Genomic DNA, 12,617 nt, shown 5'->3' with positions numbered 1-12,617 from the left:
TAAAAAAAAAAAGGATAAAAATGTACATATTTGTATAACAGCCAATTCTGAGTTGCTTTTTAATATGCCTACTTACTGTAGCTATTCAGGTATTCAAAACAGTACAAACAATTTTAAAATGGGAATTTTAGTTGAAATAGTTGACAAAATTATTGAACTCAAAAAATGTTTCGTGAGTTGAGAAAAGCCATTACTGAAAACTAGACAAACAGATGCATGTGAAGCTGAACAGTAGGCTCAAATTTTGAATTAATGGAAAATCATCTTACATATACTCCAGAATCACTTGTTTCTGAAAAAAAAAGGTAGATAAATCACCTTTAACTACAATAAATAATCATCCATTTCTAATTCACTGCAACTGTTTTATCAATCATGCAAGCAACAGCTGATGTGACAGAATGAATTCACATAATTTACTGGAACTTTCAAAGTGATTTTGAAAAAGTTTCTCTCAAGAAAAATCTCATACAGTTGTAAAAAAAAATATCTGAAAAATCAACAAGTAACAAAGATTTGACATGGAAAAACACAGCAAAGTTGAACATCAATACAGATATACTAAACCTTTTTCATGGTTCCCTCCCCTTCTAACATGGCAGAAAACAAGAGACATCTAACCAATGATGTAAATATTGTTATTCTAGGATCAAATATAAATAGGGATGCGCATATGCACATACACGCATACTCACACTACTTGCTGCTGATAAAACTGGACTTGTCCAGAAACTATACATTTACTAAAGGAGAGAAATATTCAATAGCAACAGCATAGTTAAGAGTCATCTCCACCCAATCTACCCTTGGCTCACCAGAACCTGGTTTGTACAGCTTCAATTTTATTTTTTTTTTTTTTTAAGGTTTAAGTGTTCATTGGAACTGCCTGACCTGGTGTATTGTCAGGTTCCATGCAGGGGGACAGGAGGCAGGCCTGTTTCATCCATTTGAAATAAAATAAAATAATAATTTAAAAAATCCAGGCATTGTAAAACTCTTAAATATATATACAGACTGACTCTTAAAGAAATAGTTATCAGGAAAGTACTCATTTTCTTCAACAGCTACTCCATATACATGCCATTTGCCCCAACTGAAGAGAAAGTACCTATGGTGAAGGTCATATTAAGGATGTTGCAAGTTTAGAAAGACCAATTATGGATACTAACTCTGTCAGTGCTACTTTAAATTGCTGCCCAAATAATGGTCAAATGCATGGGCACATTGTCTACAGCCCCACATGTCCAAGCTTGGAATACTCAAAAGATGCTGCAGAAGATAAGTCACATCAGAACAGGTTGCAATACTTGATGATAGATCTGAACTATCTATCTTGCAGAACATGTACATTAAAATCCAATTAGGTAATCCTAAATTGACAAAAAGCTTGACTTTTTTATCCTTTTCACAAATGCCTCAGTAGATTAGAGGCTTAAGTCCCACTTCTTTTTAGTTCTCCAAAAAATCCAGAATATATGCTCCAGCCAATATTGCAGGTATGGCTGACATGAGTCTCTTGTAAGGAATGAAATGGGCACCCCCATCTGGCCCATCACCAATGCTTGCCCTGCCTGCCAGCACCACCAGTTACCAGTTCAGTAACTTGGACTCTTTCGCCATAAAGCTGCATGACCTGGATAATTATATCACTAAATCTAACTTCCCTTCTGTTCTTTTGAAAAAAGGGAGATGTAAGTTGCTAAGTGGCTAAGTGAGAAGCTGGAGACTAATCTGGTAAAAAAAAAAAAATACAGTGAAATCTTAACACCACCCCATTACATGCTAGTATTAAATTCCCAGTCATGTAGTACAAAGAAGTTTCATCATGAATTTTTGAAATATTCACCCTTCTCATTCCTAATAAGAACTGGGTTGATACTAAGCTGTTTTAAGGTATGGACTGATAGGAATACATAGGAAAAACCTCACATAGATGCTGCATTATATAAGTGAATACTCAAAACTGATACTTCTTCAAAACTTCTAGGTCTCAACTTCTCATCCTACCGCCTAAGATGACACAAGATAAGAGGTTCAAAAAGAAGGTTGATGACAGCACCTCTGAGCTGTTCACAGAGTAGTATTACAGAGCACGTTTCCCCCATTAATCATGCTGCAATAGTTTGGAGTACTGTATAAAAGCTAACCCTATAAAGTCCAGCTGAGACTGAACTGGGTGCACATATTTCAGTCATTTTACCACTAATAATAAATATTCAGTAGGGTTCTGCAGTCACTGTTAGGGAGCAGCAAGACCGAGACGCTCGTCAAAGGAAGTGTATCCAAAGGGAACAGGGAGTCAGGCCGGCAGCAACCTCCCCGATAGGGGCCCAGTCCCATAGCCCTTAGGCAAAGCATGCAGGGCACACTGGTGACAGCAAGTGCAGCTGGCCAGGACCCAAGATCACCAGGCACATCCACCTGACCAAGCAGGCCCAAAGAAAGTCAGGAAGTCAAGTCAGGGCCCAGGCCAGAGAAGCACATGGCCAGGCACAGATGCAGTATAGCTCAGCCAGGGATGATGCAGACGGCTTGAGCTTCAAAGCAGATGCTGAACAATGGGGAAAAAGGCCCCTGGTGAGGCTTCTCTCAGCCATCTCACACATCTCATCTCCCACTAGCCTGAGGTGGGTCACAGCCGCCCTGTATCAGAACTGTTCTTGAGCACAGGCAGCAAAACCTCGCAGAGAAAGAGGTTGCACTCAGGGCCCCTACAGCCACCATAAAGGTCAATATGTCTCATTACCAAAGGGTGGGGGACCAGAGAGTATCTGAAGTTCCAAATGAGCAACTACCAGAATGTTACAACTAGTACCAGTTCGAATACCACAAGGAACCCTCAGAGGTGTTGAAGCACCTTTCTCAGAGGTTGCAAAGGAAGGCTTGCCCTCTAATGCTATGTCCCAATGACAGCATGCGCACAACAGGTACCCAAAGTACATGCTTTAAATTAAAAAATAGGATAAGTTTATTGACATAGCAACCACATACATGCATATGGATGTACATCTATCCATTTTTTGCATTCAAATATTACTATATAGAACTTATAAATATTATTTTTACATATTTAAATTGTACTAACTCTATGCCTTACCTGAAAAGCCTACAGCACAATTCATTTCATACGAAGGATCATCCAGAATTTTCACAAGCATGAATTCCAGCATCATATAGACAACTCCAATCAACACTGAAAATACTGCAATTATGTATGCAAACCATATGCTCTTAAGCTTTTTTTCTAGCATTATCCCCTTCCAAAGCATGGAAATCATGTTATAATATAAATGCCAGTCATCTGCATGGTGGACAGGAGAAAGCAGTAAACGCTGCCAGTTCTTTCTGTAGAAGCCTTCCTTTACACTGATGCACACTTCAGACAGTGGCCTTACAGGATTCAGAAAGAGAAAAATATTCAGCGCAAGCACCCCAAGGGTAACAGAAGGAATGTTCTGGAGTCCAACTTGAGAAATTTGATAAAGCAGCAAAAGCAGTCCTGCATTGACTCTTCCTTGCCTTCGTTGCATTATTACTTCTTATTCAAAGAAATGTGAAGATTATTCTGACTTCTAGTCTTTCGTTCGAATTCAAAACCATACAAGTTTTGTAAATTCTGAAAGAAAAAAAATAACTGCATTATTATACATATACAGGGATGTTTTCAAGTTCATCACTACTTTTTTTTTTGTAAACATAGCAAATTCTTCAACCTAACCAGCTGAGACCTCTTTTTAAAATCACAAGAAAAATTCAAGAGAAAAAAAAGTCACAGCTTTTGAACTAGTATAAGACACAAATAAAAGGGATTTATACAGCTAATCCAGACAAGCATTGTGAGAAAAGAAGTCTGCAACCCCTCTTTCAAGTTCCTGGACAGGCTTTACTTCATCTATAAAATTCTTGGATGTTCTAGAAATGTTCTCATCAATATCCAGATTCACTCACAATTAAAACTGGAAGGAAAATGGAAGGAAAACAGTTAAAAAAATCTTCTCTAGAGTCTCAGTTTTCAGGCTTCCCACCTTTGCTACATATGTAATTTTTTTTTCAGGACCATTTTTCCAACTTTTACAAATATTCAATACAAGCTAAAAATGAAAATTAATAGTTAACATTTCAAAAAGTAACAAAGTTAAGTACTCCTAAATGTAAACTTTGAAAATTGGTATTGCTTTCCTAGTGTCTAGAATTCAAAGTTCAGTTTAAAAGCGTGCAACAGAAAAAAATGTAGGAGGAAAGCATATACAAGAACAGCACATAAAATTTTCAGTTACAGCAAAATATTAATCTCTGCCCTATTTATGCCAGATAAAATGGAGGATTAAAGAGGACTATAAAAAGTTCTAGATCTAGCTAGAAATAGGGTTACTACAACAAACTGAGAAAGGGTATCAAGCTAACCTGTGCAAGCCTATAAAGAGAGGAGGGAGGACGCTGCATTGGAGAATACAACACAAAAGTGATGCTGAGTTTCCAGAGAGTGGAACCACCTGCAGAAGACAGGAAGAGGCTGAATTTCAAGTAGCTTCTGAGGGCTACTGCAACTTTTAGTTCTCAGAACTCTCCAAGGTGGCACAACAATAGCAGAGCCACCCTTCTCCACCTCTGGGATGCCGGTTCTTTGCTGAACTATTGAAGATATGCAATACATTATTTCACACATTAAATGTCAACTATGCAGAGCCAGCAAAATACACTTATTTTTCAAAACTTCACCATCAGGTTTCAAATGAAACTTCCTGAAATATCTAGATATATACAAAATTCCTATCTCAATCCCCCATTCACCTCCTTTTCCATTATATTATAAAAGTTAGAATAAGCTGCTAATATACTAACTTTTTATTTAGCTTAAATTCCTTTCCAATTCATCATATCAAATGCTCTGTGAATATTTTTATTAGATAAACAAGCAACAATCTAATTTAATTCTTCTGGAGGACAGCAGAAAAAAATAACTTTATAAGGAGAAAAGGACAACACCTCAAGGCACAAAGTTTAACACTCAACATTATGCCTATTAGGATTTACTACATTGCACATTTCTACAGACCATTGGTATGCCTGCAAACACTTTACTACATATTTTTCTTTAGGTATTCAGAGTATCATTAATAATTTGATCAGGTTGCACCACACACAGTAAGTGAACACATGGAAAAGAAGGAAGTGACCTCTGAATGGTGTTATCCTATAACAGCAAAAGCAACTATGAAACCTCCACAGGGTTCAACATTAAAGAAGATCATCTAGGGGCCAAACTACCTCCTCCGCTTATAGCTAAGCAAGAGGAGCATATACTTCCATCTTAGTTCACACACATAATTAATTATATGCCACTTATTATAGTTAAGTTTATGTTTTTCTAGTCTCTGGATTTCTCTTTAAATTGCATTTAGGTTTACTACAGCACTTTAAGAGAAGAAAAAAAACCCCAACCTGGTTGCATCCTCAAAACAGCTGTAGTACAGAATGCAAGTAATACATTTGCTACATTAAAAGGAATTCACTGCATTTTTTCCCATGGTCTAATCTCAGAGACGCTACATAACATTTAAGTCTTGCCCAAAACAGAGTGGAAACAGCAATAACATGCTTTATACCAGGCCTCTTGAACATATAACTCTAACTACGCTGGTGCCTTTAAACACCAGTGTTTCTAATTCTCAGATTCTAATCCTCACAATTTAACTAGAGAGACCACAGCTGTAGTGCTACAAAGTTCAAATGAGCTAAGGCCTCTTAAAGTGTAAACTGATTGTTGCAGATAATTAACACTGACAGCCTTTGACTTTTTAATGTCAATGTATCAAAAAAAAGTACTTAGATAATCAAAAGTTTAATCACTGTCATTCGCTTTTTTCACACTACTTGCTCTAATACCAGGTATACCAACACCCCCAAACTGTTCTTATATGCATCTGCCCAAACCTCTGACTTTTCTTGCACCACTGACACAGCTAAATCTTTCCCACCACAAATCAGTTGACATAAAAACTGTTAGAATTTAAAAGTCAACACCATTTAAACCCAAGTTACATGGAAGCCCTAAAATCTTGCCATACCACGTTGTTCCAATTGCCAAATACTAGAGTCTTAGTTTTTAAAGTTCCTCCCCGCCTTTTGATACTCTTTATTTCCCAATTTAAATACTTTTAACATACATGCACCTAAGAAAAACCCCCCTCACACAGCACATACCTGTTCAATAATCATGTAACATGACTGAGAACAGTTTACACCATGAATACAGTAGTTCTACGTATTATAAATCATTCCCATTATTGGGAGCAATCAAAAGTGTCAGCCAAGACACATTATGTCTTTTATTATAAAGGAAAAAGATGTAAGAAAGAAAACAGTAGTTATTTAAGAACCTTCTGGAATGCAGCTCACTTAAAATATATAGGGTTTTCAACTGTTTGAACATTCTTCCTCAGCCTCTACTCTGTTTATTAAAAGTCTAATGAGGCTTGAAACAATGAAGCACTTATTCCTTTTTCTTTTTTGAAAACATGCCACCCACTTCAAAATGTACAAATTTCCAGAACAGACTTGAAATGGACATTTGTCTTGCTTCTAAGCTGCCACGTGCCTGCATTTTTGTCACCTACTCAAGATAAATGTCTGAACTAAACATTCTTGGAATTTGTTTGTTTATTTTGTACTAACCAAGTGCAAAGCATTTAAACTTTTATTTTTACTGTGACAACCCCCCTTGCTCACTTGGCAACCATAAAATATTATGACTTCATATTACTGAAAAATCATGTAATAAAGTAAATATTTTAGTAAATAGCAGTTAAAATGAAATGTTATACTGTCTTTTCTTACAGCTGTAATTTGAAGTTAGAAGAAAGAATCTCCCTGTATCCTTGCTCCCCCCAAAATGGACAGAACTACCCTGAAACTTTGATTTATGTTTACATGAAGCAAAATCCAACCCATTGCCCCTCTCCTTAGAAAAAAATAAATCAATAAAAAAAGTCACACTGTGACATAAGTCTAGGTTTTTATGAAGAGATGTAGACGTACAACATCTCATTCCCATGGAGGGTGAATGCAGCCATGACCTACAGATCACATCCTGATCTTGAGATCTGTCACCCATCTTCTCTCCAGAGCTGCTTTGTTCTTCTCATTGTTTTGCACAAGTGATTTGTAATGAAAGTATCTTAGCATTGTGTAACTTTTCACTGACAGAAAAAAATCCCAGGGTTACTCTTCCAGTTCAGATCACAAGTATGATTTTTTGAAATTAATTTCTCCATTGCCCCCACTGACTTCACTGTGGTTCACATTGTGGAGTGGCCTAAGAGCACATGAACTAGTCTCTTTTCAGATAGGACTAAACCAGATGTGTTCCAGGAAAGAACCCAGTGCACTCCAGAAACAAACTGGGCATTCAACCTACACATCCTGATTAGAGCTAGACCAATGTAAAAACCACCTGAAACACGTAAAGAGTGAGTATCAGATCCTGAGCATAAACCAGTCCACACTACAGATAAGCCTCAACTTACCTGTAGGCCAACACTACTTGTCTATGAATATAGTTTCAGGGTACAAGGGCTTAACCAAGAAAAGAATGAAACAGAAACAGTGTTTTTAGGGCAAAAGAACAGTCCTACAAAGGAAGAAGCAGCAAACTGTAAATCCTTTTACTATCACCCTCAAACTTGGGAAGAAGGGCAGGAAGGGGGAAGGGGAAAGCAGGCATAACAGAAAAAAAAAACTCAATGCAAGAAAAAACTCAAGAATTTGAAACATAATGAATCATCCTGTTTATATTTAATATGTATGCAAGAAGAAGGTCAACCACAAGCTGTCAGTTACAATAAGCTTTGAAATGTATAGTCAATTGCATAGGTCATAACAAAAAAGACAAGGTTCTGACATAATTATAAAAGTAATTACTTTATAAAGAATGACTTCTGGATTAATGAAATGTGCCTTTAAAGGGCGTACGTGCTTTCATTCACAAAGGAATACTGAACTGTAAACTGGAAAAAAAAATTTCAGAATTTGGTATGAGAAGTCATACATCTGTAATACAAATGTTTCAAAATAATTTAAATCAGCAACTACCTTGCTGAAAGGAAACAAGACAAAGGTAAATACCAACATAAAATGACTGCATAAAAGGCTATGTCACAAAGTCTTTTTTTTTTTTCAACATGTCACATTTTATTTTAAGTGTTCTTCAAAATGTTCTGTGAGAATAAGGAAGTGCTTCTGCCTCTTACATCTGCTTCAGCATGAAAACTGAAAGTATTTTATAGTCCTCTAATCCTCTGAAGTAGTACTAAAAAGAAGCCTTTAACAAAACAAGCTTTTAAGCTAACAACTCAAACTTAAAACTGAAAATTGTCTTCTGAAGGGTCTGACAATTACTATTCACAATAAAATACGTACATCTTAAAAAAATACATGCCAAGAATACTTTTGGACATCTTATCCCAAAATAAATAAGACAGCTTTCAGAGGAAAGAACAGAAGGGACTAGGTCAAATGTCAGAAATTCTCTCTTTAGAGTATCTCATACTCTGCTTCACATCTTAAGTATGAACATCTGAGACACTAAGCAATAGCCTTTTAATTGCCTCATTAGTTTGACTACTGCTACTTAATCTAAAAAGGAGAACACTTAAACACTGCAACCTGTCCAGCCTTCAGTTAAAATACAGAGTTATTCAAATTATTTCTTTATAATTATTAACTTGCAATATCGCTGGAAGCCCTGCCAATTTTGGACTCATGTTTTCATTCACAAAAGATAATTAATTTACTTTGTATATTTATAATATATTTAAATTTCATTAGAATCAATATACAAATCTGAACACCAGAAAAAGCATCCACTAGACTTTTCCTTAAGGCTTATCATTGTAAACACCAGCTATACTCTCTGTCATCATTTGAGACTACTAACATTACTACTAATGCTCTGATGTGCTTAAGATAACTACGTTTTATATGTCTGCCTTCATTTCCTACATGGCATCCACTTCTAATTCAAAATTTTCAAATTATTCAGTCAGCTACCGTAACACTGAAGTCATAGCAAGCAACGTTTCCTTATGCCACAGCACACAGAACCAACGAGCTTCCTTAGGCCGCTCTCAGGGAGATATAAACTTGAAAATTTTAATTCTAGCAGAGGTCAGTCTAATTATCCAAACTGTCCTTCAGTTCTAAGGAGCTACTGCATCACCATGTACAGCTAGAATCAGCTGCACATTTGCTCTGTCAGAACTTCCCTCAGAGCCAACAAAGTTGACCAAGCATGGATGGATGACTTAGCCTGGAAATTACATTATGCATTTCAGGCACCAGCTCAACCCTTAAGCTGATACGACACATTGCAGGCAATTTACACGTTGGGCATCATATAGCAGGGACTTAAGCATCCAGAATCTGACCAAAACCAGTGATCACAAGCTGCAAGAAGAAAACCAAACAACAGAAGTTAAAAAACAGACCCCCCCAAAATCCTGTAGTAGCAGTATGAGACACATTATGTAAAAAAGTCTTCAAAACCTCTTCAGTTTGTGAAATCAGAACAATTACTGAAAACTTCTTTACATTGTGATCCAGGAAATTATTGAAATTATATTCATTATGTGACTAACCTACCACTAAACTCATTCCTTCCTGATCTTTCAGTTTCTCCATTACCTTTGGTAGGCAATCACTGTGGAAGTGGTTTGTTCATGTGCCTCAAAACTGAGGCCTTTTACTTGTAACACATATACTAGTGATACTCCCTATTTCCTGCTCTGGAGACAAAGATCACACCAGTCTTTTCATAGGGCAATACAAACCAGCTCCTGAAATGGAACAACCTAATAAAAACCTTTTCATGGTGATTGCCTATTCTATAATAGAAATTCTGATGCAACTGCCAAATCAGTAAGCCATTTTAGCGTAGAACAGACAGGAAAAGTAGGAACCTTTATACATTTTTATGGAAATTAGAAATTAACAAGTTTTCCTTCATTGAAAAAAATCTGTTCAGTATATATACAGGAACCACAACAGCCACACATTACCACTGCTTTTTTTTTTGCTTAGAAAACTTAAACACAGCGATAGCCTTCTCTATCTCCAAAATTTATATGCCACATACAATCAAACAGATAAAGCATATTTGACCAAGCTAGAAAGAAAAAGAACATGTCAATAGATAATTTCTTCCTTTGAAGCATCAGCTCTTGCTGAACCTCAGTGGTCTGTTAGTCAGAATTATTTTATCATGATATTTTGAGGGGAGATAATAGACATATTAAGTCCTTTACCACTTTTGTGCAAGGAAAGGGACACAGAAAGGCTTGATAAATATTCTTACTAGCCCCATCTCATAACAGACAGTAATTAGTAACTATCTCTCAAAATGCTAGCATGCACCTACACATAATTCAAGTTAAGAACAGTAAAATAATCAGAAATATTTATAGTTATACCACTGTACTGGTAAAGGTGAGAGGACGTCACAGTTTTAGAAGATAAAAATACACCAGAACAACAGTGGACTTCAGATTAGGCCACAGTTAAGAGTTTTAACATCACAGATGTTTAACTACTTTAATATTAGGGTCAGAGGTTTGAGGTTTTTTTTTTACTTGACTGCTGTACTTGCACTTGTATAATCCTAAAACTAGGTAATTATACCAGAACACAGTCCTCCTTTATTTATCTCAATAATTTTGTAATATAATTAAAATGAAACAACCAATGCTTCCCTGACTCCACTTCAGAGCTGTGAAGCACAAGGGCTCTTACAAGCTTAGCATTCCTTAGTTTGTGTTGCTTTGAGGGAAAATTTGTCTGCAGTTTGTAGGAGGGAGGAAGGACAGGGAGCCTACTTTCCAATGAAATCCATTTTAAGTAATATTGGTTAAATATACAAACAATTCAGAAATACACACTTCCTACTATTAGCGCAATGTTAACTTTTGTCAAGACCTCAAATCTCTTCGAATTAACAAAATACAGCTCCAGGAAGAACATCATTGCACTATCTCAGGAACTTAAACCAACTCTAGTATCATGAAATACATTTTCTAAACACCTAAATTACTTAAACTCAATATTTACACATATGTAAGAAAGTTTACCCAATGTAGTTCAGGTACGTTTGTCACTACTTCTTTGATACAGGTGCAGGTTATTTCCAGGTTTTTGTTTGTTTGGGTTTTGGTTGTTGTTTGTTTTTTATTTTTTTTTTATTATTATTACAAGGAAAGAAACTGATGTAGCTCTGGTCAAATAAAAAACCCAAACAGTTATTTACATAATCTGTAAAAAGTACTGCTGAAGGGAATAGCAGTAAATAAATATTAACGGAGTTAATATACAGCGCATATTAAGGTGTCACCGCACTTAAAGTGAGTTTGCTGCAGTTTGCTGATAAGCGAGGCAGATCTAGGGTTCGGCACTGTCACATCCCAGTCTGCTCCTGCACCCTCTGCTCCTTCAGGCACTGCTTCTCTCCACCGCCTCCAGAACCTTTGCATGAGCAAAGTCTCACAGAAATGGGGGGGGGGGGAATACTAAGAGCTGTTACAGTGTGAACTATCAGGTCTTTTTTGCGATTTCCCAGACTTACTTCATTTCCGCAAACTCCTCTCCGCCACTCGGCTTCCAGTGGCGGGTGGAGCCAAACCCGGCGGAGACCAACTTACTAGAAGCCAGCTCCCGAGAGCTACCGGCTGCAAGAGAAGCCCTTTCGCGTCGGTGCCCTGTACCGGACCGCCGCCGGCTCAGGAGACCACACCCAGGCCCGGCCCGCGCCCCTCTCTCCCTCCTCGCCTCACGGCCGACTCCCGCCCCCACACCGCCCCCAGCGTGGGCCCAGCCGGGGCGGGGGGCCGGTGCCGCCGGCAGGAGGCGGCAGGGCGCCGCAAAGCCGGCTGTCGCCTCCCCGTCCCCGCCCGGCGGCGGCGGACGCCCCCTCCCCTCCCCGCCTCAGCACTCACGTTCGCGCAGCGGCGGCGGCTCAGGCCCTCGCGCCGCATCACGTGAGCCGGCCGCCACTCAGCGGTAGGCCCGCCCTGCGCGCGCCGCGCACGCGCCCTGCCCGTCGTCTGTCAGGAAGGCGGCGGCAGCCTCAGCAGTCGGCTGGCGGGGTGCGGGCAGCGGCCTCAGAGTCGAGGGCGAGCAACCAGGCCCGGGGGTAGCAGCGCGATACAACGGTCGTTGCCAGCCGTGCAGCACCGTGTTCTGTCCTGGCCTCCTCACGCTCAAGATGACAGAGCAATTACTGAGGAGTAGGCGAGGGCCTCCCATTAGCTTTATCTGCGCGGCAGGCGGGGGGGCCAGGTGTTGAGGCGAATACAAATTAGCGAAGATAAGAGGGGGGCGCTTTAAAAGCAGATGAGGAGCATGCTGGCTTCTAAGAAAAACTCTTCAGCGAATACGTCGTGGTGAAATGGTGGTTTCAGGTGATAAAAGGTGTCTAGCTTCCCAGTTGGAAGGCTTTGAATTGTGTTTATTCTAATAATGCCTGTGAAAATACTGTTTGCTGGTACTATTTACCATTAAAGTGCGTAATTAGGTTACCTTTGAAAATGTCTTACTGTACATGCAAAACAGTAACTAGTTCTGTAAGTTTA

At 38.6% G+C, this 12,617-nt stretch overlaps 1 protein-coding gene across 8 annotated transcripts in view; it reads right to left on the bottom strand.

Annotated features, from left to right (window-relative positions):
- The window catches only part of RHBDD1 (rhomboid domain containing 1), a 46,797-nt gene extending 34,530 nt beyond the window's left edge, over nt 1-12,267 (bottom strand). For 5 of the 8 annotated variants that reach the window (XR_012587638.1, XR_012587639.1, XR_012587640.1 and 2 more), the window contains exons 1-3: nt 11,982-12,255; nt 4,405-4,493; nt 3,098-3,616 (exon numbers count right to left, since the gene is read on the bottom strand). Coding sequence is in view for 4 of the 8 variants with exons in the window: in XM_074592009.1 (XP_074448110.1) it covers nt 3,098-3,530 (433 nt within the window). In the remaining 4 variants the exon portion in view is untranslated. Of the gene's footprint in view, nt 1-3,097; nt 3,617-4,404; nt 4,494-11,611; nt 11,938-11,981 lie in introns of those variants that run through there. The other 3 variants (XM_074592010.1, XM_074592013.1, XM_074592011.1) reach the window with 3 other exon arrangements.
- Between the last annotated feature and the right edge of the window lie 350 nt (nt 12,268-12,617).

The sequence above is a fragment of the Larus michahellis genome, chromosome 6 (genome assembly GCF_964199755.1).
Source record: "Larus michahellis chromosome 6, bLarMic1.1, whole genome shotgun sequence".
In the NCBI taxonomy this organism is placed as follows: Eukaryota; Metazoa; Chordata; class Aves; order Charadriiformes; family Laridae; genus Larus; species Larus michahellis.
The sequence above is the reverse complement of the archived record's forward strand: the minus strand, read 5'-3'. Positions and strand labels throughout refer to the sequence as shown.